General features: G+C 39.1%; 1 protein-coding gene and 1 pseudogene across 21 annotated transcripts in view; both read left to right on the top strand.

Moving 5' to 3' along the window:
- The first annotated feature begins 526 nt into the window (after positions 1–526).
- DENND1A (DENN domain containing 1A) overlaps positions 527–27,392 on the top strand; it is a 459,444-nt gene continuing 432,578 nt past the window's right edge. For 11 of the 21 annotated variants that reach the window (XM_039861384.1, XM_039861391.1, XM_039861380.1 and 8 more), the window contains exon 1: positions 639–788. In XM_039861384.1, coding sequence (XP_039717318.1) covers positions 772–788 — 17 coding nt within the window. In that variant the 5' untranslated portion in view covers positions 639–771. Of the gene's footprint in view, positions 789–27,392 lie in introns of all 21 variants that reach the window. The other 10 variants (XM_039861386.1, XM_039861387.1, XM_039861383.1 and 7 more) reach the window with 5 other exon arrangements.
- LOC120601836 (uncharacterized) lies at positions 9,868–9,986 on the top strand (annotated as a pseudogene).

Below are 27,392 nucleotides of genomic sequence, written 5' to 3'. Positions count from 1 at the left end.
GGGTATGTGAGATCTCTAACTTAAAGGTTTAAGGAGAGAGGAAAGGGCTTCCATCAAGGACCATGCTGGGGAAGTGGATTCTGTGATAGAGAAGAGGGTCTGTGGATCGCTTAAGGAACTTACTGGAAGATGTGGAATTTTCTAAGGGCGAACTTGTGTTTTCATGGAGGCCTGAGTGGAGACGTATCTCTACGCCAGAGTTATTGGGTGTGGGAACTTCGAAGGGGAGAAAAGGGTGCCGGTTTCTTGATCTGGGGTGGGGTTGGGGGGTGGGTCTCTGTGAGATGAGGATCTTTTCCAGGGGGTTGTGGGTGTCGGTTTCCCTAAGAGAACAGCGGGCTGGATGTCTTTCGGGGACTGCATCCGGAAGGCACGCTGCACGGAGCTGGGGGAGTCAGTGGGCGGAAGCACGGTCCCCGCCCCCACCGTCCTATGGCGGCCCCGCCCCCCGTGAGCGGACTACAGTTCCCGGCAGCCCCCGCGGGCGGCGGCGGCGCGGGAGGCAGGGGGCGGTGGCGCGGGAGGTGGAGGGGGCGGCGCGCGCCGGGTACGCGCGCCGGCGACCATGGCGTTTGCCGGGCTGGAGCGAGTACATTAACCACAGGAGCGGCAGCGGCGGCGGCGAGGGAGCGAGCCTTGAGCGGGCGGGCCCAGCCTGAGGGAAGGGAGGAAGGGGCGGGGAGAGCGCCGGAGGGAGGCCGGTCAGCCGCGGGCGGGCGGGCAGCGCAGCGCCGAGCGGGGCCCGCGGGCCCATGAGGAGGCCCGGGGACCATGGGCTCCAGGATCAAGTGAGTGCGGCCGGGCGCGGGGCGGCAGGGCCGGGCAAGGGCTGCAGGCCGTGGGTCGCGCGGGGGACTTGTTGCCGGGACCCTAGGGGCGCCCCGCGTGCTGGCGTCACGCGGGGAGGGGGACGGTTGCCATGGCGATCCAGGGAGGCGCGGGGGCGGGGTGCGCATGGGGTGGAAGGGTGCTAGTGGTCAGGTGTCCCCCTTCTCACCTGCGGGCGAGAGCAGCTGAGATTAATTACGAGGTGGCCTCATCCCCGGGGTTATGGAGAGCCTCTGAAAATGGTCATACAACTGTTGGGGGGAGGGCGAGAACTCTCCGGAAGCAACTACTCAAATGGGTGTGTTTGGGGCGCCCCTGAGAGTTGAGCAGGTCTTGAAGAGGTTGCAGACCCGCAGCTTAAGGCTGGCGGCCCCCACAGAATTCACAGAGGTTGTCGGAGGGGCCCTCATGGACCTAAGATCGGGATGGCCTGGGACGAAGGCCTTTTTCTCTCTCCTCCAAGTTCCCCCTCTTATATGTGAAAGTGTCCACACAGCAAGGGCCAAAGGCTGTGGAGGAAGATGACTCAGTGATGTAACTGAGCACCTGATCTTGATCATTGTTCGAAAGGCTTTGTAATCCAATATGGCAAGTTCACTCATTCATTCATCTGGAGTCCCTGATGGGGAGTTAGTTTTCCTGGGAAGTTGTTGATACTTTTAACTTCAAAACCCATTGAAACATTGTTGCCGTCCTAGACTTAGAAGTTGACTTTGGAAAGTGCAACTTTTTTGCAGTCCAGTTTGGGTGTGTTGTTTTGGACAGTATCTCCCCTTCCAGTCAGGTCCTCTTTTGGCCTCTCCCTTCCTCAGCTCCAGAATATGAGATGCCTTATCTCTAATCACTAACAAATGTTCACTTTTTCTCCATGAGTAATAGAATTGTTTAAGGGCACTTAAAAACAAAGTTGACAGCATAGGCTAAGTTTTTCTTAAAACAGCTTTCGTAGGACACTTGAAACCTGCTTACAAGACAGTCTGTGGAATGTGTTTATTTCAGTGTTTTGAGAATTATGCTAGGGAAGTTTGAAAGCGGAAGGGCCTTAGGGACGAAATCTAATTCAGATATCGCATCCTTGTCCAGTTGATGCTTATGCGGTGTGACCTGTGCTCAGCCTGGTAGTCCCTGACTGGTTCAGGCTCCAGTCATAAATGGTGTCTAATATGTATTGCAGCAGTCCCGAGACCTTTGCTAAATGAAACTAGAAGAGTTTGCTTATGATAATGAAAATGGAAGAGTTGGATGATTACACTGTTCTTGATTTTTGTGGAAATGAGAGGAAAAGTTAGAAGCGTGCGCCAAATAAGAGCTTAAGCAGCTTGAGAGGTAAAAAACGCAGTTTGTGAAGCACTGGGATTAAAGAGGCACTCCAAGTTTAGCTCCTGCTTCCAAATAAGAGTTGTAAACTTGGATTTCAATAGCACTTAGGAACACTTTCCAGAAGCCACCTTAGAGTTGCAAAGTATGCTTGTGAGGATGCTTACCCTTATTGTTCAGAAATAGTTCAGAGAAGTTCAGAAACTTGCCCTTTATGAGGCAGGCAGTGTCAGAACCAGCATGAAAATCCAACAAGTAGAAGTTCAGATGACTAGTCATGTCTCTGGCATGCTCGTGAAGGTTGCAGATTGACACATTTTTCAAGTATGTTTTGTGGAACCCGTCACTGTACTGTAAGTACTTGGGCAAGAGAACTTACTAATGCATGAAATTGTATCAAGCATGAAATTAGCATAAAGAATAACTTTCTTGATCTTGGAATTAGACTGCTCTGTGTTAAAAAACTTAGGCTTGGGAAATATGTTGTCTTTACTTGTGGTAAGATCGAAAGATAATATGAAGAGAGAAGTTATGAAAAGTACTTGTGATTTATGGTGGCTATTGACTATGCAACTTGTGCCTGCAGCTAGGAATGGGGATGGGCTGGTGGCGAGGAAGCCATTTACTTAGGTGGAGTCCTCATTGGAGGAAACAGCTTTGGTTACTATCGACTGTTCCTTTCTGACAGAGAACAGACAGCGTAAGGTGTTCACCTGGCTGAGGTGACATCTAAGTGTGCCGGCTTCGTTGTGTGGGACGCTCTTGGGGGTCGGGGACTAGGAGACAGAGCACAGTGATCCATCTGAGCAGGAGAGAGCTATGGCTATCTCTTTTTTCTCTTGATTATCTTTGATGGTATGCGGCCCAGTCATGCTGGAATCAGATCTGGGTTCAAATTCCAGCTCTTTTGTCTGCTGATTGAGAAACTTTGCACAAAGTACCTTATTCACCCTGAAAGTAAAAAGGGGAAGAATATTGTTGCAGGACCATTATGAACAATAAACACAGTATCTCCATGACTGCAAGGCCCATATTAAAAACTCAGTAATTATTTTCTTTTTTACCTTCTTTATCAAAAGATTAAGAAAACCGGGATCTTTTATACCAGAAATGTCAGAGAATCGTATGTTTCAGTAATGGAGAAGAAAGTTTTGATGATCAAGGAATTAGACTGTTACCATGCAGAGCAAGAGTTAATATTCTCTCATTAAAAAATATAAGTGATCAAAAACAGTACTCTAATTGTGAAGCTGGTGTCTGCTGCATGGTCAGCAGTAAAGCAGTTGTGTTGCTAGGCACAGGTGTTGAGATTTAGTGCCTGATCAGACTTCCCTTTCATGCTAAGGCTGGTTGAGCACAATCTCTCAGACATGGTGGTAATGCTTTATGTGAACCAATTTATCAAATCCTCACAACTGTCCAATGATGTAGGTGCTATTAACCACATTTTAAAAATGAGAGAATGAGAGTTTATAGGCTTAAGATCAGATGCCATCCCCAGGAAGCCTGTCCTGATTCCAGTTCCCTCCCAGCCTAGGCCAGGTGCCCCTCATCTGTTTCTGTGGCCCCTTGTGTTTATCACCGTCATAGCACTAAATCCAGATCCTTGTCTGTCTCCCATACTAAGCCCGACATAAACTTTTTGAGAGCAGGGACTGTCTTATTTGTTTACGTTCCTGTGTCAAGGAAGAGTTTATGGAATGCATGTAAGAAATATATTAGGATCTGAATTAAGATCCTAACTTAGGCTCTGAGTTGAGTGTCCATGGAGTTAAAAAGACACTTTTCTACTTGAACTCTTGAGGAGAAAGAGTTTGTATGTTTTATAAGTTTTTAAGCCAAATTGTCCAGGTCTAGGCAGAAAGTTCCTTATATTTTCTAAAGAGTGTTCAGTTCACGTTCCTTTTAATAGAGGAACATTGTCTTGCCTCAAATGAAACATCTGACAAAGAAAAGGTCACCAGTATGCAGGTAGTGGAAAGCTCCTAAACCTGACAAAGAAAAGGTCACCAGTATGCAGGTAGTGGAAAGCTCCTAAACCTCAAACCTGAGCGGACATTTATTTATCTAGGGGAATAAAAGGAGCAGTGGTAACTGGCATCTTCGACAGGTATCTTTAAATCTTATTTAGTGTTTGAGTGATCCCAGTGGACTGGAATGTGGTTAATATGAAGCAATTTAACTGATAATGCAGACATATAGCAGGAAACTGTGTGGCAGTTTAATATTGCTTGTGGTGACATCCTAGAAATTGTTTCCAGGCACCGAGGGCAGGAAGTGGATTTTAAGTAATCGAAGGAAGTATTCTAAGTGAGTTTGAAGAAACCTGACATTTATGGACTCAGAGAAAAGCTTACTCAAAGATTTGGAGGCATAGGGACAGGATAGGGCAGCTGATTTGGCCTGGCGGTGGTGTTTACTCTGTATTAGCCTGTGTACCTGTCTTCCGTCTCTGTCAGTCTGTGACCTCTTTGAGGTTGGTGACCAAGACATTTACCCAATTCTTCATTTACTCACTGTAGAACTAAGAGTGTTAAGCACATATTACGCACTCAGTAACCGTTAATTGTTACTGTTACCGTGATTGGTGGAGTGCCGTGTTTGTGCTCAGCAGTGCCCTAAATACTAGGACGTAAAAATGAAAAAATATATATTTTTTTGCATTAACACTTTCCAAAGTAGTAGTGAGACAGAAATGTAAAACAAAACCAACTCCTCCAGGCCCCTCCCCACCAAAACACCTGGTATAATGCAGTAAGATCACTGTGGTGGTGGAGATGCAGCCAGTGACGAATAGGTTAATCAGTAGAGGAGAGGCTGTCTTCCGAGGAGGGCTCGAGGAAGGAAGACTATATCAAGAAGATAATGTGTTAGTTGAGACAGGAGAGATGAGTAAGGGCACGAAAGGGTTAAGAGTGGTGGCAGAGGGAGTAGAGGCCGTGGTGATGGCGGTGGCAGTGGTGGCAATGCCTGTGATGGACGGTGGTAGTGGCGGCAGATAGTCGTTTCAGTAGAGGGAACAGTATGCGTGAGGACATGGCATGTTAGGGAAATAAAAATACTAATTACCATTTATTAGACACTTTCATGCCAGGAGTCGTGTTAGACATTGGGAATTATAATGGTGAATAATACCTATTTGTTCCTATTCTCATTGGAACGTACAGTCTGGTGGACCTGATTAAAAAAAACACAAATCAGTTCACATAAAAAGCTATGTGGATGTGCTATAAGGGAGACAAGTTGCTGAGAGGATGATGGGAGAGACTGTGCTATTTTAGATAGAGAGGGAAGGCTTACTGTGGAGGTGACATTTGAGCCGAGACGTAAAGGATGTCATTAGTTATGTAAAGAGACTGAGCAACGCTTTTCATTCCAGGCGGGCAGTAGAGAATATACAAAGGTCTCGAGGTAAGAAAACTCTAGACCTATTTCAGGAACTGACAGAAGGCCAGTGGGGTTTGGGCAGTGACTGATGACAAGCTTGAGGTGAGGTCGCAGAGACTGGGGCCTGAGCGAGACCTTGTACGTCGTGGTAATCTGAGAACAACTTTATTAAGTTATAAGTCATATACCATGAAATTTATTCTTTTAAAGTGTATAATTAAGTGGTTTTTAGTAAGTTCACAAAAGTGATTGATCACCACTGTCCAATTTCAGAACGCCCAGAAAGAAACCCCATACCCATTAGCAGTCACTCCCCCTAAACCTTCTCGGCTCTAGGCAGTCACTAATTAGAGTTGCTGCAGATACGTCTATTCTGGGCGTTTCTTATAAATGGAATCATACAATATATAAGTCTTTGTCTTTCGTGTAACATAATGGTTTCAAAGTTTATTCATGTTATAGCGTATAAGTATTTCATTACTTTTTATTGCTGAGTAATATTTTATCATATGAGTAAACCACATTTTATTTATCCATTCATCAGTTGTTAGGTATTCGGGTTGTTTCCACTTTTTCACTGTTATGAATAATGTTATGAATATATTTTCATTTCCCTCGAGTATATATATACCTAGGAGTGAAATTGCTGGATTGTATGGTAACTCCGTCTAAAGAACTGTTAAACTGTTTTCCAAAGCAAGTGCAATGCTTTGTGTAAAGTTTTGATTTGGTCCAAATGAGTTGTGTAGAAAATGAAAGAGTGGAGTTCTCAGAAGACGTTGAAACTTGAACTGAAAGAAAGGTGAGATTTGGAGAAGGGAGGAGGGATTCCCAGAGGAAGAACAGTGGAAGTTACAGGACTTGGAAGCCGGGCCAAACCCACCTCATTGTTTTCTGGTACAGAGGACAGCCTTGGCTTCTTCGGAAAGCTCTGCTACAGTCTGTTTTTTGGACTACTCGTTAAAGGACCCCATTACTAAAATGTGTCACAGCCTTGTTCTTCTTGAGGCCTGTTGTATAGCACAGCTGACATATCTCCCTACTGTTGAGTTAAGACTAGGAGTTGAACTGTGACTTCCTCTTGAGGGCTACTTCCTCTAAAGCCTCTTCTCTTTGCTCTCTCTACCACCGTGCTCCCCTCCCAGTCCCATTGGGAGACAGTGCAAAGACGGGGTGGTAGAATGAAAGTCTTGTTGGAAACCGAGCTCCCATTATTAGTGCTCAGAGTCGTTGAATTTTCATGACTTTTGGAAAGTGTGCTGGTGCAACTCCATCATTCTAGCTTCGCCATTGCAGTCAATTTGGAGGGCTTCGCACAGCAGATAGGAAGGTTGAAACTTGGAGGGTAAACGCTGCAACATTGCCGTGGAAGAATATGGTCTTAGTCGGACTGTTAAATCCGAGTGTAAGCTCCTGGCTGAAATTCTGGTTATGGATTGCAGAGGTTCAGTTTTTTTCCAGGCCCTAGGGGGAACTAATCTCTGGATTTGCAACATCCTTTTGCTTAAAAGGATTTTGTTGGGAAATGGAAAAGTAAACAAGGAAGACAAATAAACCAAAGAGAACAAAGCAATGTTGGTGTCCTCCACTTTTATTGGAATTCATTCGTATCCATTCTTCCAAGTATTTAGGATTTGAAAAGGAGCCAAATAACGGAAATAACAAAAGATATGTTCAAAATATATATTTTCCTATGGAAAAGATAGGCTACATTCCCAAAGTTCATTGTAAGTTGGTTAATGGCGTTTAGAAGGTATTTTTCTCTTAGAAATCTTGTTATGTATGAATCAGTGGGTGTCAAGGGTGGGGACTTTCCAGGGTTAGGGAACTGCGTGTGCAAAAGTCAGGGGGAAGGAAAGGGGTAGCTGAAATACAGGATATGTGGATAAAGATTGTAGGAGATGAAGTTGAAAAAGTAGGCTTGTGCCACTGGGACACGATGCCATTGAGGGATTGAGTTGGGTTGTAATACAATCATTGGGTTTTTAGGACGATTGCTCTGGCAGTAGTTTAGAACGGTCGATAACTCTGGCTTGTGTGAGATGATTCACGGGTGCAAAAAGAATATGTTAGAACTTAAATCTGTTTTCATATCAACCTTTGAAGTTTTTGTTTTTGCTAATGTACATATTAGACATTCTTATAATTTTTAAATATATGCATATCTGTTGTATGCTCAAGTTTTTTACTGATAGGAAGGAATGCATGGAGAAAAATTGGAGACCATTGGTTTATGGAACTATGTTATAGTTTATGCTGCAGAAGATCAAGGCCTGAAGTGAGGTTTAGGTTGACAAAAGAAAAAGGATGGATTTGCGAGAGAGTTTAAGTAAAAATGACTAGACTTAGTGACGAATTACACGTCAGGGGTGAGAGAAGGATCAAAGATGGCTTGCCGAGGTTAGCAAAGTTATAAATGAATGTTTGGAAGGTGAGGACTGGTTATATCATGTGTTTGCTTCTCTGAGGTAAAGTGAAAAGTTATGATTGGAGAAGGCATTTTAGTCTGCAGTGAGAAAGAAATCTTTACGGGCTCTGTAATGAATGTGTTTGCTTTCTTTGATGAGTAAGACTTAAAGCGGGCTGGACCAAGTTGCTGACGGGAAATCTGTCCACGTTAGATTTAGAGAGAAAAAATAAACTTTTGAACTCACTTTAGCCACAGGAAAGGTTTTGGGGATGTTGCATTGATCTTGCCTAGGCTGAATGAATCAAAAGGAGGAAGGAAACCAATCTAGAGCAAGATGTTAGACTCCAGGCAAACAGTTCTGGTACTCCAGGGCGTGAGAGGAGCTAGGGGCTTGTGGGCCTTGGAGGCGCTCAGGTTGGCGTCCCCAGAACCACACACGATCCCCATCTGAGTTCTAAGTTTCTGAGCCTTTTTTTTTTTTTTAAATAATGCTCAGAAATTCGCATATAGGGTTTTTGTGAGAATTAAAAGTGATCTTGTATCTAGCTCTCAGCAGAGAAATGACTGTTTAGTAAATGACAGCTATTATCACTATTGCTTGGAGAGGATGGGGTACACTTGTCTGAACAACCTGGAGTTAAAAAAAATGTCAAAAGAAAGCAAGTGTTCCTTTTCATAGTTGTTTTTAAGACGTGGGGAAAGTATTTGCTCCCTCTCTACGAGTATGTTAGGATGATGTGTTGTATATTTTACTGAATTTATTTGAAGGCTTGCTATCTCGATATATGGAAAGCAATATTTCTCTTGCTGGTTGGGAGAAAAGAAGCTTAAAGGCTGCTAAGAGAGATAATACAAGCATGCAAATAATTAGAATGATAATATTTAAGAACATTTTATGCCTCACAATATTTGAAAATTTAATTTTACGAAAGATTCATACTTATATTTATCTGTTTAGCTGGTACTGCTGTTCTAGTCTTTTTAATATCTAATTTCTTTTTCCTGGGTGCTTAAAATTATTATTTTTTAACTTTTATATTTTGGAAAATTTTAAACATCTGTGAAAGTAGGAAGAAGAGTATGAGCCCTCAAATGTCCATCAGTCAGTTTCAGCACTTATTAATTTATGGCTCACTTAGTTTTGTTTATAGATAACTGAGCATAAACTCCCTACCCTGTCCTAGATTACTTTGGAACAAATTCCAGATGTCATCTCATCTTAAATATTTCCATGTGTCTCTAAAAGATAGACATTCTTTTAAAAAAAACATGATGATGACATCACACCTAAAAAATTTTCTTTATATCAGTCTGTTCAAAGTTTTCTAGTTGTATCAGTTTTTGTTTTTTAACAGTTGATTTGTTTGAATCAAGTAAGGTCATTTTGCAGTTGGTTGATATGTATCCCATGTCTTTTTTGCCCCCTTGCAATTTATTTATTGAAGAAGCAGATTATTTGTCCTGTATAATTTCCATTGCATCCTGTTTAATATGTCCTGTCCCTTTTATTTCTTACAAATTGGTAATTAGATTTAGTGACTTCAACAAGTTCATTTTCTTGGCAAGAATGCTTAACAGGTGGTGATAGGTACTTCTATCAGGAGGCACATTATATCTGGTTATCTCTTTCTTTGATTCCTAATTTATCAAGGGCTGTAAAATGGTGATATTTTATTTCTATCATTCATCATATTAGCTAGAATACTTCTATGAAGGAGAACTTCTCCATATTAGCTATTTGGTTACTCTGAGGTACAGAATAAATATTTGATTTCCTTTATTCATTTTTCAAACTGAGTTTCCTAGCGTTTTCTAAAAGTGACTGATTTTTATTTTGAGTGTTACTTTAAACATATAGATTAAAACTTGTTTGCTATATTTCAGGCTACTGTGTTTATTATTGTTGATGATTAATTTACCCTATTGTCTACGGCCACTCCACCCTGAACGTGCCGGATCTTGTTTGATCTCGGAAGCTAAGCAGGGTCAGGCCTGGTTAGTACTTGGATGGGAGACCACCTAGGAAAATCAGGTGCCGTGGGCGTTAAAAAAAAAAAAAATGTGCCTTATCTTTGTCTGGTAGGGGCTTCTTTGAGTTAACTTCCAGAGTCCTTTTGACAGGATCCCAGTACCTTTTAATAACTGCCTTGCCTTTTGGTGTGACAAGATGTTCCAGACTCGTCTTATATGTTTCCTGCTTCAGACCTGTGTTCTGCTGTTTCTCTAAGGGGTCTTGCTTCCTTTAGGTGGGATCTGGTGTTAGAAACTGCAGTCTGGGTTTTAGGAATCTTTTTTTTGCTACTAGTTCAGTCTTTATTTCTAGGCTTCTCCAGGGGTCAGAACTAGGAAGTATGTGTTTGTGGTTTTGTATATGTGTATTTTTAAAAGGTAAACAACATCACATGTTAATATTGATATTTTCAATAAGAGACTATATAGCATTTTTATTTAACTTCATCACTCTTAGATCTGAATCTCTTGTCACTCATACCGAAAGTCCTGATTTCCAGTGACACCGATTTAAGTTCTCTTGCTTTATCCCACATTCCCACACAAGTCTCAACAGCAATACCAACGTTACTACTGACAGTATGATTACCAAAAACAGATTTTTGTTTTTGTTTTAATTTGGTGATTCTTTTCGTCCTTAGAATATATCCCACTAGGAATGCATAGTCAAGTTACTGTTTCAAAACCACTAGAAATAGTTTCTTTCTCTGCGGTTGTATCATTAATTCAATATGTATGTTTTTCTTTCAGTCCTTTGGGATTGCTTTTAAACATTATTTAATTTTGCTTTATGATTACATAAAATATTTATATGGTTTCAAAGCCAAATCTCAAAAGAGATATATTCAGAAAATTCTGACTTCTGTCCCTCCCCCACCACCCTGTTCCTTCCCTCTTCCATAGATAGCTACTTTTCAAAAAAATTTTCATTTGTCATTTTTTAAAAAAGGTAAATACATATGTATATTCATACTTCCTCTCACTAGCCCCTCAGATAAATGGCAGCATTCTATGTGTACTTTTCTCTCCTTTCCTCGTTTTACAGCCTGTAAAGAGATCACTTCTAGTAGTACATATGGATCTTCCTCATTTTTCTGTAGGGACAATGTAGTACTCCACTGGATGGGTGGACCGTGGGTTATTCAAGACCGCTGGTCATTTAGGTTGCTCCCGGTGTTATTTTTACAAATGGTGCTGTAATGAATAGTGTTGTGTATGTGCCTTTCTGGATTTTTGCCATCAAACCATTGGGATAGATTTTTAGAAGTGGGATTGCTGAGTCAAAGAGTAAATTTATATGTAATTTTGCTAAGTAGTATCAAATTCCCTTCCATGGAGTTTCTGCCAACTCACATTCCCACATATGAGAGTGCCTGTTGCCTTGTAGCTTCACCAACAGAATATTTGTCAAACTTTAAAATTATTTTAATCAAAGTTATAAATGCACATAGCAACAAGTCGAATAGTTTATAAGAGCTCATGAAGAAGAGCAATAATTCTCTATCCCCCATCTTCAGAAACCATTTCTATTAACTGATTTTATTTTGGATTCTTCTAGCGGTTAACCCATACCCTTAGATAAATATCTCTTAAGTTAATTAACTTCAGACAGTATCTGTTGATTCCCTGAAATGAAAGATAATGGGTACCTTTATAGTACATCTCACTTTTTCTCTTCTAATGTATTATGTATTTAAATTATTTCTAATTCTTATAATGGTTATATTTTAGCATAATATACTTAATCCTCTTCATTCCATTAACTTTCAACAGTGTCCCTGGACTGCCCCCTCTCCGAGGGAAGGATAGCCCTTCTTTCTCTAAGCTAGACTTGTACTTTTGTGTGGTCATTGTGGTTCTGATGCATGACCAGAGCCAAGTCTTCCATTATTTATCCTTAGGTTAACTCTAAAAATTAAATGTTATTATGAGTATTTAAATATTCAGTGTAGGCCAGGTAGGATGCTAGAATGAGATTTTCTTCTTGGTGCATTGTCATCCATTTGAAGGGGAATGTTCTTAGGGTTATATAAACTTTTTTTGTTCTAATCCATCCAGAATTTAAAATTATGTTAAATTTCTTTTGTTTCATATGTGGATATAATTTTGCATTTATTTGCACAAAATAGCATAGGAGACACCAGCCCGGTATAGAGTGGCCCAGGGCATCACACGAGTACTTCCATCCTTATGTTGGCAAACCTCACTTTGCAGCCTTTATGGGGGTTGGGGCATGTTTGGGAACCTGAACCTTGGCTTTGACTTTGGCCTTGTTGCTAGTCTCAGACCTGCAGAGCCTGGCACCCTGGCAGTATTATAACAGGCATGTCTCCCAAGCTTGGGACTGATGCCTTTAAGGACCTTGAGCTTGACAAAGGCCTTGATGGTTTTAGGTTTTTCGGTCTCTGTCATCTTTAGACCTTTCTTTTATTTCTTGACAAAGTTCAAGATCCTTATGAACTTAGGTTGCACTTCCTTAAAAGATAACCTTATGTTAGGGTTATTGATACCATTTCTCTGCCGTTTTGGAACTGGTTATGCATGTTATAGTTCTTGGACTTGGCCATGTCTGAATTGCTGTCTGCAGCCTCCCAAAACACCTGAGACTGGGAAAGAAAGAGCTATATCTGGGTTTTGATTTTTTAAAAAGAGTATTCCGCCCCCGCCCGCCGCCATTTCTGAAGTCTTCTCCCTCCACCTTGCATTATTGGCTTTATCATATCTTAATTTTTTCCAAACTTGAAATCATACTAGCAGTTTTATTGGGGTGCTTTTCCCCCCTTTTTCCTGGTGGTTTCTTCCTACCTTCCTGTTCTGATCTGTATAAATTCAGCTGTATTATTGTAATCCTGGAATGTCCCTTCACCACTCTCTTATTTCATGATTTCCTGGCCCCTGTGTTATTTTGTTTTAATTTGTTTGCTGGAGTATATATTCAGTGGATTGGTGGAAAGGGTGCAGTTGAGTTCTTGCATGTCTGAAAAATGTCTACTTTCTCACACCTGATCAATAGTTTATATGGTCATAGATTTCTAGGTTGAAAAAAAAGTCTCACAAAACTTGCAGTTATTTTCCCACTGTCTTTTAGCTGGCTTCCTCTGACTCTGCTCTGGAAGGGACAGGGGACATTCTGCCTTCTTACTGCCTGGTTGAGGTATATGTCTAGGTTTTCTGCTCAGCCTTCCTTGATGTGCAGGGTGAGAGGTCTGGCTCCCCAGCCTCCAGCTGGATGGAGTAGTGCCTTGTTGCTGCTTCTGCCATGGCCTTGTCAGTTACTGTCATGTGAGTCAAAGGCCAGGCCCCACAGTCTCCACTGAGGGCACATTGAAGACATTCTGGTTACTGCCTCGTGGGGATGATCAAAGTCCCAGGTCTCTGTGGCTTTCGGTAACACTAATGGCAGGGGATGCGTGAATGATCATACTTTATTATAGCCTGGCGAAGGTAGAAATCTAGGTTCCCTGCCTGCTCATCCTTTGCTGACTTGAGCGAAGGGGAGACCACACAGGTTTTTCTGTGGTGTTGGCTGTAGTTTTCAGTGGTTATTTTCTAAAAGTTTTTTGACTTGATAGGCTGCCTCTTTTCTGGTCCTTTGGCTAGAGAGAGCTGACTTTTCTTGGAACTTTTTCTGGTCTGCATCAAATGGTGTTTCTCTTGCCAGCTTTAGTTATGAATGCATGTTGAATTTTATTGAACTTTTTTTTCTACATCTGTTGAGATAATCATATAATTTTTCCCCCTCCCTGTTAATGTAGTGAATTATATTTATTTTCAAATGTTAAACTAACTTGGTATTCTTAGGATAAACCTATTTGGTCATGATTTATTACCTTTTTTATATATATTGCTGGATTCAGTTTACTAATAATTTATGTTTGCATCTATATTCATAAGAGATTTTGGCTATAATTTTCCTTGTAATGTTCTTGTCAGATTTTGGTATCAAGGTTATGCTGACCTTATAAACAAGAAAGAGGACTACATTAAAAAATATTATAAAACTGGTATGGTTTTTAGTATAAATGCTTATCTGTTTGTCACATGAGGGGATAGGTAATCCTTCCATACTCACATTCACTCCCCCCTTTCTGTTGTATACACAGATTTATTTTACTTTTTTTTGGCTGAATAATTCACTATCAAGTTATGGTCATCGTGATGTTTTTTTGGTATTTTAGTGGGAATCTCCTAAGAACAAGTACATTCTTCTATATAACCACAGTGCTTTTTATCGCCATCAGGAAATTTCACATTCATACAATACTATCTCACAAACAATCCATCTTTAAATTTTCCCAATATTCCATTAATGTCCTTTGCGGCTCTTTGTTTTTGAGCCTGAGTCCAATTAGGTATCATGTGTTGTGTTTAGTTGTTATGTTTCTAGTTCCCTTTCATCTAGAACAGTTCTTCTGCCCTTTTTTATTAATCTCTGATACTGACTTTTTAAAGATTCCAGACCAGTTGTTTTGTAGAATGACCCGCATGTGAGATTTGTCTCATTGTTTCCTCATTCTTAAGTTCATGTTTAAACATTTTGGCAGGAATACCACATAGGTACAGTGTCTAATGCCATGCATATTTTTCCCCATGGAAGTCATCATTTTTCTTCCATCCTTTCCTAAAAAGGCTCTATTTGTTGTCTTTTTATCCTCTTCTTTTCTCTTCCTGTAGCCTTCTGTTCCTGTTTTGTAGAAGTCATGTTGTTTCTGTTCTATTTAAGGATGCCAGTTTCCTGAAACATATTTCTTAATCATTTTCAGAGATACATTCTTCCAAGAGATGATGTCCCCTTTTCCCCATTTACAATATTTTTAATAGGTCTTTTATTTTCCGTAAGCCCTTGAGCAAGGCGAGCTCTGTCTAGATTTGCTCTTTGCCACAAGTAGGGTGCATGGGTCACCATGGGCACTATTTGTGTCCGTGTGTGACAGTCAGGTCCCTTTCTCATCTCTACCTGAAGGACTTGTTCATGGTCATTGTTCAGAGTTGCCAGTGACTTGCAGGCATTTGTACTACTGAGGTAGTATTTTATTCACGTACTGCCTGATACTCTCAGATTTTGAACTAATGAGATACAAAGGAAACTACAGTTCTCAGAGTGTACTCTTTAAGAGTTCTTGCAGCGTTCTCACTGTACTTTTTGGTGTACTTATCTTTGTGTAATTATTATAACCAATGTAACTAACTTTAAAAGTAATTCATTAGATTAGGTAGCTCCATCTCCATATTAAAGTGTGTGTGTGCGCATGCGTGTGTCTGTCTGTCTGTCTGATCCATGAGTATACCAGATCCATGAGATTACAGGGCAGAATGACTGAAGGCAGTAGACAGATTAACCCGTTATAATAGAAGAGGTGATGAGGGCTGATATTTGGATGTTTCCTTTTGTTTTGTATCATACTGCCTTTATTTTAAAAGTCCAGGGATCAGAGTAGCCAAAAAGTCATATCAGAAGATTAGAAAGTCTTTAGAACCGGGTGGATGATGACTTCAGGGGTTATAACCTGGGTGACTGACAGGGCTAGCATAAAAATAGGGAAACTGAGATTCTTTGGGGGAAATAAATCATTGGTTGTATTTAGGTTATATTGAGTGTGAGGTTACTATCTGTGGGGAGCTCTCCAGGGGCAGTCGAAATTTGGACCTGAAGTTTATGGGCGAGGTGAGAGCTAAAGATAATGGTTTGAGAGTCAGATACAGAATGGTGAGTAGTGAGAACTAAAGAAATTTCATGACTCTTTAGTAGGCAGATAGAGAGTAGGAGGGAGAGTAGGATAAGTAAGATGTTGGGGACATTTCACATCCTCAATCTAAACATCAAGTCTTGTTGATTTATGCACTTATCTCCTCCTCCACTGCTGTCCTCTTGGTCCAGGCCACCACCCTCTCTTACCTTAACGGCTGCAATTTCTCCTGACTTGGTTCTTCCTACCACTCTTGCCTCTCTCCAGTCCAGTCTCTATATAGTATCCAGAGTGAGCCTTCCAAAGGGCAAATATAATCCTGTCAGCTCACTGCTAAAATCCTTCAGTTACTCCCCACATGTCCAGATTGAAATCCACATACCTAACATGGCTTACAAAGCCCTTTGAGAGCTTGACTCTGTCTGTTAATATAAAGATAATGATGACTAGCATTTATTGAACTGTTTATTGAACTCAGAATATTAGTACTTATTCTGAGTACCTTACCTTGTTATTTCATTGAATCTTCAAACTTAGTCTTTCAGTTTACGCTCATTAACAACCTGATGGAGAAGGTACTGCCGTTATCATTTTGCAGATGAGAAAGAGATTTTCAGTTGTCCAGTGTCTTAGAGCTAATAACTTTACATGCAGTATACTATTTAATCCTCACCATAATCCTATGAGGTGTAAGTAGTATTGTTATTCCTGCCTTTTACAAATGAAGCGACTAAGCTAGAGATGTCATTTGCCTGGAGAACAAAGGTTATGTACGGGTGGTAGATAGGGGATTGGAGCCCATATCTATATGACTTTGAGTGTGCTTTCTCCTCCATTCTTGTGTGATCCCAGTCTCATCCATAGCACCCTTTACCTCCTACCTCTAAGCACACATGTACATGTCCTTGGTTAAGTTCTAATCATTCTTTGGGTTTTAGCTCAACTAGAGCTCTGGAGAAACCTCTCAACATCCCCTTTTTCTTCCTGCTGCACTTGGAGAAGCTTTGCCCATCAGTCCTGGCTGTTACTGTTCTTTGATTATCTTTACCATAGTCTATGAATTTCATGAAGTCAGGTACTATGAGAGTCTTGCTCACTATAAACCTTGAGTGACTTAACATGGTATGTGACACATAGTAGGTACTCAGTTAATATATACTGAATAATTAAATGAATGTTTAACTCTGTAGAATTTTGGTGTTGACTTGTTTTCATTTTTAAAAGAGTATGATCAGTATACTATTTACATGCAGTATACTATTTAATCCTCACCATAATCCTATGAGGTAAGTAGTATTGTTATTCCTACCTTTTATAAAAGGTCAGTATATATATTTAACTTCCAGCTATTTATAATGATTCCAAATAACTGATAATACCCAAATCCTATGGCTTGGGAAAATCCCCTTTGGGATTATATAGTTGTGTTATTTTTCTTAGACTAATGTTGTTAGGCTTTATCCATGGAGTAACTACTGATAATCAGAGAAAGAGAATTGAGAATGAGCTAGTTTAACTGAAGGATGCAGCCTGGGGTGCCTCATTTGTGACTAGAATACATAGTCACTTATTCTTAAGTTGACTATTGAAAGTTGTTCCTACTCTACTTGTAAGCTGGTTATTCTCTTTGGTGCCAGAAGATAGGCAGTCATAGCCTAGAATTAAGGAGGAAGAAATTTATAAAGTGTTCTGATGGCCCATTTCTTAATCAGTTTTTTTTTCCTCTGGCAAATTTTTCCTCTGGCAAAAAGGTCCGGGAAAGGTCTGACCTTTCCCACCTTGGTCTGACTTCCTCATAGGAAAAGTTTCACATTGTACGGAAAAGAATTTAGCAGGAATATGAGTTGCACATTATTCAGTGGTGCTCAAACATGTTCAGGTGATGGAGTACCTAAAAGTCATGGTATTTTGTAGAATACTATGAAATATTTATATATTAAATTTTAAACTACACCCACTCCCCCCAATCAGATACTATTTTACATTCTAGAATAGATAGGGAATAGTAAGTGAGAAAAATTTAAGAAAAATTTGTGGTAGGAAAGTTTAAAATTATATTACCATGTGTTTTCGTGCAACTTGGGAAGAGGCTGTTTTTGGCACCTTGTTCCCAGACCTCTAGTGTTTCAAGTAGCATCGTGGGAGACCTGTTAAGTTAACTAAATATAGGGGAGAGAGGAGAAGCTAAAGCGAAAGATGATATCAATGATAATCACTTTGGGAGCATCAAAATACCATTGACAGAACGGGCAATGAGGTCAAGAAGAATGAATTTGATTGACTGTAAACTAATGATAGGCCAAGAAGAAATATGCAATAGGCAGTTAGAAGGTAGGCTTAATGCCTATCACATAGTAAGGCCCTCAATAAATGTTGGGTGCACTATTACCAGCAGAGAGGGTAGAGATTTGGAAATCATTGGCATGAATGAGAAAGGTGAAACTGTGAGAGTTGTTTTCAGACTGAATATAGCAAAGCATGGTTCTTGAACCTAGGGGAAAAGAGACACAGATAAGCAGTGTAAAATGCTTTTGGGAGGTCAATGGAAATGGGATTCTAGAAAAGATGATTTGGCTTAATGGTGGGTTATGGTTGTCCTTTGAGTAAATAGTCTTCATATGGTGTTGCAGTTATTTATTTATCCAAGGCAGAAATATAAGAATTATCTTTGATACCTCCCATATCAGTTGTTTCTCCAATATATTGATAATATTGTTAAATTTACCTTGCTAAGTAGGACCCAAAAAACAAACTATCAGAATAATTGACAAACAACTTTCACAAAATTAAAAATCTTTTGCTCACCAAAAGATACTCTTTAAGAAGATGAAAAGACAAACCACAGACGCCTAAAACATTCATACATTTGACTACTACTTTCTATTTCCACTGCTCCCTTCATATACAACATGTATCTTTGTAATTATATATAAACTCATTGTATAAACTCTTACAACTCAATACGACAAATAATCCAAAGAAAAATGGGCAAAAGATTTGAACAGACACATTATCAAAGAAGATACACAGATGGCAAATAAGCATTTGAAAAGATGCCTAGCATCTTTAGTCAGTAGGAAAATGCAAATTAAAACTACCTTGAGAAAGCTCCAAGACACTCAACTGAATATCTAAAATTAAAAAGACTGACAATATCAAGTGTTGTTGATGTGGAGCAACTGGAACCTTCATGCATTGCTGATGGAACTCAGCTATGCTTTTATCCACTTCCAGTTTCTAGGCTGCCTTGAATCCATGCTGAATGAGGCTGGGGGAAAAAAATGGTAGACCCACCACTGGTTTGATGGTACTTTGAATTCTAATCTACCTCAGTCCATCTCTATTACTTACTTTCTTGATTCCTCAAATAGCTGCTCCATGAATTCTACCTTGGTTGTATAGATACTCTTATTTTAATTGATGTTATTTTATACCTATGAGAGATGGGATAGAGTGTGCCTCTTACATTTTACTTGGAACTAGAACTTCTAGATTTCTTAATCTTGCTATGTATGCATTCATTGGACTTTTTGAATAGATGACTGTGTATCTATTGTCAGTTTTGGAGAAATTTCAACTATTTGCAGACCAAGTCTTAAGTGAAGATGGAAACCCAAAAAAGTAAACAGAACATTAAAACCAGCTTTCTAAACCAGCTATGGGTTATGCCCCATTCTCTTCCGGAATATTAATTGGTCTTACACTTTCTGTATCTGTCTTCTGTATCTTTTGCATTTTTTCTGTAATTTCAATCTCTTTTTGAACCTTATTCTCTATAATTTCTATAAATGCACTAATTCACTTTGGTTGTATCTTTTCTGCCCTTAAGCTATCCATTAAGTTATTCTTTTTTATTTTGAGAAATATTTTGTTCTTTTTCAGTTTTGCTTGATCATGTCATAGTTTTAGTCTTCACTCGTTTCCAGTCTTTTTTATTTTTTTAAGCTTCTTAAACATTTATTTCATATCCTGTCTCTAAAAATATCTAATAAATATCTGAAGTCTTTAAAAGTTTGATTCTGCCATCTTTTGTTTCTGAGGGTCTTAATTATGGGCTTTGTTTCCCTGAAGGTTTTCTGATTTTTGCCCGTGAGTTCATATTTCTTGGAACTTTTTGTAAGAATTTTTTTGAGGCCCAGGTCGAAGTGAATTTTTCCAGAGAAGATTTACATATTCTTTTGTTAGTGTTCTGTGGCCACTTTTAGTTCATGATTACTTCAACTTAAATTCCTGGGTTGAGGTTTTTTTGACCATTCAGTAGCAATCCCTTATGAGGGTCAGCTTATGGTTAACTAGCGGGAAGATTTTCTTTCTCATTGGCGAGTTTTGAGATTAGCGGTTTTTATAGTTTTGGAGATGTGCGTGTCTGCAGATGGGTTTCTATCTTAATCTCCTTTGTAGCTCCAGTTTAAGTTATGAGGGAGGGGTGTCTATTATACTTTCCACCTTAGGCTGAACCTTACTCTTTTCTGGTATTCCTTGAGCCTCATTTAATTGGAAAACTAAAGATTGCGTTGGGCTATGTAAATGCCTTCAAGGAGAAAGCATTTTTGTGTTTTGTTTACTTTGTTGGGTTCCTATCTTCACTTAGTTCTTTGTCTTAATCTTCCTTATTTTTCTGCAAACCCATCAATGTATTTATTGGAGAAGGTAAAAAGCATCCATTATTTAGAATTGTTTTAATGGAGGATCAGAAGGGTACTTAGCTTGTCATATTGCTAGAAATGGAATTTGCAGCTGCACTTTTTCCAAGTTTCAATTAGGCTGATTTAGCTGCTATTTTTCAAACTTTACATGAACAGTGCACTTTGCTCAGCCTGTTTCTCCTGCTTAAAATCCCCTCTCTTCCACCTGGCCAAATCCTGTGTATCCAGCAGTGTTCATTTCGTGTTCCATCCACCTCTTCTACAATGCTCCCCTAGAACGCCCTAGCTCAACAGTTCCCAAATGTTTGGAATGTTTGTACCAATAAAATCATAAAAGCAACTTTTGTGGAACCACGTAGGGATGATCATCTCCCACTGTTATTTTTGAAAAGAAATTATATTATTACATCAGAAAGCAGGAGGAACAAGATGCCAGATTAAGGACAGTTTTAAAAATTAAATACCTCTATATGGAAAACACACTGCACCGCCCTACCCCCCACCCCTCTGCCTTTTTGCCACTGACTAGAAAGAGCCTCATTGCAAACTGTCTCCTGATAATTGGACCCATGGCCTTAGTCCAGAATGAGGCTTTTACCTTGTAAACCCATACCATTTTGTTTTTACCAACCATGTGGTACCTAGTCATGTTTGATGGTTTCCCTTTACATTTTATCATTTTATTACGTTTGTCTCCTTGACTTGGTTTTAAGCTCCTTAAGAGCCATTATACATATGTAGATTACACATAGATATGTGTTGAATGAGTTAAATTTAGATGCCTCCGATGATAGTTGAAACCTAGAAATATTTATAGAGCAACATCTGAGTATATCACAGCTCCGAATGTTGTTTATTTTTTGAGGAAAAAGAAGTTTTAATATGAATCACAAGTCTCTTACTCATCTCTCTTCTCAAGAACTCAGGGAAATTCATTCAGTTAACAAACTTACTGAGTCCTTGTTAAAAGCCAGGTTTTTTGTGAGGGGGCTGAGAATACAGACATGAAGTGAAACAAGGTTCTCAGTCTAGTGGGTAGTATGTTCAGATAGGTAGAAAGCATAGAATACCATCTGGGAAGCTTTATAATAGCACTTTGAAACAAGTCTTGTGACAGTGTAGAGAGAGCAACTTAGTGTTGGAGTCAGAGAGGCCCCCAGAGAAGAAGAGGCATTTGTTCATTTATTCATTCATTCAGGAAATGTCTTAAGTTCCTCCTACTTGCCAAGCACTATTCTAGATGCATCTCAAATAAATATGACATTTGGAGATAGAGCACAGGAAATTGTGATCAAGAACATACACCCTCTGACATAACAACAGACATGGGTTTGAGTTCACTGTCACTTGCCAGATATTTATTGTTGGACAAGCTATTTAATTTTTATACAACTATTCTGTAAAATCTACAAATACTCCCTACCTCACAGTATTGTCATTTGGCTGAAATGAGGTGTTGTATATAAAGTGCTTAGCACAGTACCCAAGCCCTTCTGAAATAGCTCAGTAAGTGGTAAATATACACACAAGGCATGGGCACGGGTGATTGAGGCCTGATGGGAAGCTCAGTGTGTCTGTAACGTAGGGTTTGAGTACATGCGTGCATGCATGTGTGCATGCATGCATTGTGTGTGTGTGTGTGTGTGTGTATTGGTAGGGGACAGAGGAGGCTAAAGGCTCTCTGGGAGCCTTGGAGATTTATATTTTCTAAACTGTGCGGTGGTATGCTGAGCTGTAGTGTAGTAGTTGGGAGCATGGATTCTAAAGCTAGATGGCCTGGGTTCTAGTCCCAGCTTCCTCATTTTCTAAGAGCCTGACCTCAGGCAAGTACTTTATCTGTACCTTAGTCTCTCCTTGATAAACCGGATAATAAACATACCTAACTTACATGTTTGTATTGTTTGCATGTATGCTCTTTGAGCCATGTTTATTTTTAAAGCTATGGAACCCTTTGTCAGAGGAAATCTTATTGAAATTTAGACATATCAAACAGTAAGAGTAAGTGGATGTGGTGGGTCTCTTTCATTTCTCTTCCCTTTCCCTTAAGGTCTCTGAGACACCTCTGCCAAAAACCACAGCCCTAGAGCTAGTGACGACCAAATGTCCTTCACTTAAGTTTTTGTTGGGTGTTGAGAACTTTTACAAGTTGAGAACTTGGGAAATTAGCATTTGTATTACTCTAAATCAACATTTTGATACAGAAATCATGTGAACCTTAACTAAAATATGACTATTTTGCAAAAAAAAAAAAAAAGATTTTGCAAAAGAGCTATAAGATGTCAGAACTAGAAGAGATCTTTCTTAGTGATCTGTTTACAGATGAGGAAATTGAATGAGGAAAATGAGGGGAGTTTTAAAGCTGTGCTACGGCCAGCCCCCACGTGCTCACATTTTAGACCTCCTAGTCCACAGTTGTCTCTCATTTCTTGCCCAGAGCTGCACAGCCAGCTCATTGTCAGAACCAGGGCAAGCAGTAAGTTTGTACCTATCTACTTTGCGTGCTTCCTAAGCCTCTTGCTGTTTCACAGTATGTATTCTTGGTTTTAACATTGACTTTGCTCTCAGAGGTTACTTGGTCAATTGATGGATTGTTTTTTGTTTTTCTGGTTGGTCTTGAAGCTCTCTGAGAGCACCTGAGGGCCTGGACTTGGGCTGATGAGGTATTCTGAGATGCCTTTCCTTGTACTGATAAGTTTTAATAGCTGTGATTAAGTCCCATCTCAATAAATCTAGGGCATAGGTAAACTATGTGAAAAAAGTAAAGATGTTCTAAATTAAAAATGGGCATTTTATTATTTACCGTGGTGAGTAAGCAGACTCACTGTAGCTGAAAATCTTATGGAAAATTAAAGTTGTATTCCTGCCTGTTAATAATCTTTATATTAAGAAATAGCAGACACTTGAATGAGTGTCCACGGTGGATCACATAGAGCCTGGATCTGCAGACTTGCAAGGTAGAGTCTCAAGTCACTCTCTCAAGCACTTCCACAGCCTCTGGGCTCTTCAGGTCTCTCAAAGACTACACAGCCTTTTGTGTTGGGTTTCCTTCGTCTCTCTCCTCTAAGTGGGCTCTTCCTACTTGATCATGGTCCAACACTGATCACCTTTTAGTTTTAAGTGCTATTATTTAATGAAGCGGGTCCCGAACATGGCTGGCTGGGCACCATAATCACCTGGGGGAACTTAAAACCTTTTTTTTTTTTCTGGAGACCCTACCCTAGACCCTCTGAATCAGACCCTCTCGGACCTGGGAATATGAATTTTCAAAAACGTTCCTCAGGTGATTTTGATCAAAGAGTTCAGAGACCTAAGTTCTAGAACAAGTCATATAACTAAGAACCCAGTTCTGGGTTCTTAGGAGAATCTGATTGACTCAGATTGTCAGATGTCAATCCTGGTCCTTTTTTTAAAAAGGGAGGTTCCTATATTTTGGTATTTATTGATGAATGAATTTATAGCCATTTCTAAGCTATGTTCTCACAGAACTTTGGTTTTCCATGAGTTGCTGTTAAAATTGAATGATGCTGGATATTTAGCACTCAAGTCATAGAAAAAAATAAATGGACATAATATTTCCATTTTAAGTAAAATTTTCCTTTGTTTAACAGGAATTCTTAATTTTGATGTAATCAGATTCATCAGTTTTTCACATTATGGTTTATACTTTTGAAGCCATGTCCTTAGCTATCCAAATCTATGGTTTTGGCTTTGGACACTATTAAGGAAGGAGTGCATGGAGAAATGCCTAGAAGGAGGTTAGTGGAAATGGAAGAATTGTAGATAGAGGAGAATGAAATTATCTCAATTTCGATTCCAAGTTCTTTTCTACATAGATGGTCCTGTTGTCTGCAAATAGAAAAAAAATTTCTTTGGTTTTAGTATTAGGGCAATATTAACCTTGTAAAGTGAGTTGGAAAGTGTTTCCTCTTCTGCTTTCTGGAAGATATCGTGTCGAATTGGTATTAATTCTTTAAATGTTTAGTAGAATTCTCCAGTGAAACCATCTGCGTCTATTGAGATGATCATTTATTTGACTTTTCTTATTTAGTCCACATAATTACCATTTCTTATGCTCTTTATTTCTTGGTATAGATTCATATTTCCATCTGGCATAATTTCTTTCTGCCTGAAGGACTTCTAACATTTCTTGTAGTGCAGGTTTGCTGGTGCATTTGCAGTATCTGAAAATCTTTATTTTGCCTTTGCTTTTGAAATATTCTCTGGGAATAGAATTCTAGGTTGTCAGTTTTTTCTTTTGGTACTTAAAAGATGTTACTCTACTGTCTTCTTATTTGCCTTGTTTCTGACAAGAAATCTGTTATTCTAATTTTTGTTCTTCTGAACAAACACTTTTTTTTGTACCGCTTTTTAAGACTTTTCTCTTTATTACTGGTTTTGAGCAATTCGATTATGATGTGCCTTAGATTTCTTAATGTTTCTTGTGCTTGAGGTTTGTTAAGCTTTTTGGATCTGTGCAGCTACAGTTTTCTTCAAATTTAGAAAGTTTTTAACAATTATTTCCTTCAAACATTCTTTCTGCCCCCTTCCCACTTTGGGGATTCCAATTACTAATATATTAGGCAACTTGAAGTTGTCCCATACGTCAACAATGATATTCTATTATTTTATTTTATTTTGTTTTGAGTTCTTTTTCCTCTTGGTTAATTTCTAAAATAATTTTTTCAAGTTCACTAATATTTTCTTCTGCAAAGTTCATTCTGCAGTAAATCTCATTTAGTGCATTTTTCATCTTGTACATTGTAGTTTTTATCTCTGAGAATTCAATTGGATCTCTTTTGAATCTCCCGTCTCTGACTTTTTGAACATATGGGATGCAACTATCATAACTGTTTGAACGTCCTGTCTGCTAATTCTAATATCTATGTCAGTTCTAGGATGGTTTCAGTTGATTCATTTTTTTTTCTCCTCATTATTGGTTGTATTTTCCTGATTCTTTGCATGCCTGGTAGTTTTTGTTGCCTGCCAGACATTGTGTATTTTACCTTGTTGGGTGCCTGGTATTTTTGTATTCTCATAAATTTGAGAATACTCAAGGCAGCAATCTCAGGTGATGGTAGGCTCACCTTATTTATTTTCCATCTCTCAAGGGATTGCTTTTTTTTGTTGCCCGATGTCTTGAAAACCATTATTTCATATATTTTGTCAGTTAAGTTACTTTGAAAGTTAAGCTCGATTCCTCTGGGTCTTGCTTTAAAGAATTGTTAGGTGGGACTGTAGTAACACACTACTCCATCCAATGCAATCGCAATAAAAATACCAGCTAGTTATTTTGTGGATATTGACAGACTGATTCTAAAGTTTATATGGAGAGGCAAAAGACCCAGAATAGCCAATAGAGTAGAGAAAGAAATTAAGAAAGTCAGAGAACTGACAGTAACTGATTTTAAGACTTACTGTGAGCCAAGACAGAATCATATAGGTGAAAGAATAGATAAATAGATCAATGGAACAGAATAGGGAGCTCAGAAATAAACAAACAAATAAGTAAATAAAGTCAGCTGATCTTTGGGAAGGAGCAAAGACATCACAGTGAAGCAAAGATAATCTTTTCAACAAATGATACTGGAACAGCTAGACGTCCACATACAAAAAACTGAATCTAGACACAGACTTTCTTTACACCCTTCACAAAAATGAGCTCAAAATGGATTGTAACCTAAAGGTAAAACACAAAGCCATAAAACTCCCAGAAGATAACAGGAGAAGACGGAGATGCCCTGGGATAAGGCAGTGACTTTTTAGATATAGTGCCACAGGCACAACCCATGAAAGAAACAACTGATTAGCTGGATTTCATTAAATTTCGAAACTTCTGCTCTGCCAAAGACAGATTGGGAGAAAATATTTGCAAAAGACACATCTGATAAAGGACTGTTATCCAAAATAAAGAACTCTTAAAACTCAACAATAAGAAAAATTGGCCAAAGACCTTAACAGACACCTCACCAAAGTGGATACTTTATTTTCTAGATTGCTTTTAGTAACAGTATTCGAAAGCTTAGGAGTTTTGAGTCTTTGAAATCAAAGCCTGTCATTGATAAGGTGAAGTCATCTTACTTTTTATAATAAATAATACCCTTTATGTTGCTTTAGGACCTTTTAGTTTATAAAGAAAGCACTTTCTCATTTTTCCGTCATTTGATCCCTGAACCAACAATTGAGATGAGCAGGGCAGGTGTTATCTCTTGATGCGTGGGAGGAAGCTGATGCGTGAAGGGTTAAATGGCTTATTCTAATCCCATAGCGAGGTAAGGGATCTACCTGAGATTCGAACCCAGGCCTTCTGATACATAGTCTGGAGTTCTTTTCATAGAAAGTCTTGGTAAAAAACAGGTCAAGGAAATTAGTATTATGGATCATTGTATTTATTTTTTATTTTTAAGCAACAAGAATCTTACAGAAAAGTTGGCGATACAATATAAAGAACTTAAAAAAAAAATCAAACAATTTTGAGTGAGGTGCTGACCTGATGCCCCATTACCCCTGAATATTTCAGTAGGCTTTTCCTACAAACAAGGGAATTCTTCTATAGAACCACAATATAACCATCAAACTCGGGAAATTAACATTAATTCATTACTACTCCTAATTCTTAGACCCCATTCAAATTTCAGTAGTCCTAATAGCATCTCTTATTATAGCAAGAGGATCCAGTTCAGATTTACACATTATATTTAGTTGTCATGTCTCTTTAGTTTCAGTCTGGAAGAAGTCTTTAGTCTTTCCTTGATTTTCATGACCTTGACATTTTTGAAGATTACAGGCCAGATATTTTTCAGAAGATCCCTCGATTTGATTTTGTGTGCTATTTCCTCAAAATCAGATTTGGATTAAGCATCTTTGACAGGCATAGCATGGAAGTGACGCTGTGCTTTTCTCACTGCATTCTAGCAGTTTGTCCCATTACTGACGGTTATCATTTTGATGACTCAATTCAGGTTGTTTTGGCCAAACTTCTGTACTGAAAAGTTACTTTCCTCCCCCGTGCAGTTAATACATATTTTGTGGGAAGGTGCTTTGAAACTGTGCTCTATTTCTCATTAGATTTTCAATTTATTCACTTATATATCAATGTGGACTCTTGGT

The sequence above is a fragment of the Pteropus medius genome, unplaced genomic scaffold, assembly GCF_902729225.1.
Source record: "Pteropus medius unplaced genomic scaffold, Ma_sr-lr_union100, whole genome shotgun sequence".
NCBI lineage: Eukaryota > Metazoa > Chordata > Mammalia > Chiroptera > Pteropodidae > Pteropus > Pteropus medius.
The sequence above is the reverse complement of the archived record's forward strand: the minus strand, read 5'-3'. Positions and strand labels throughout refer to the sequence as shown.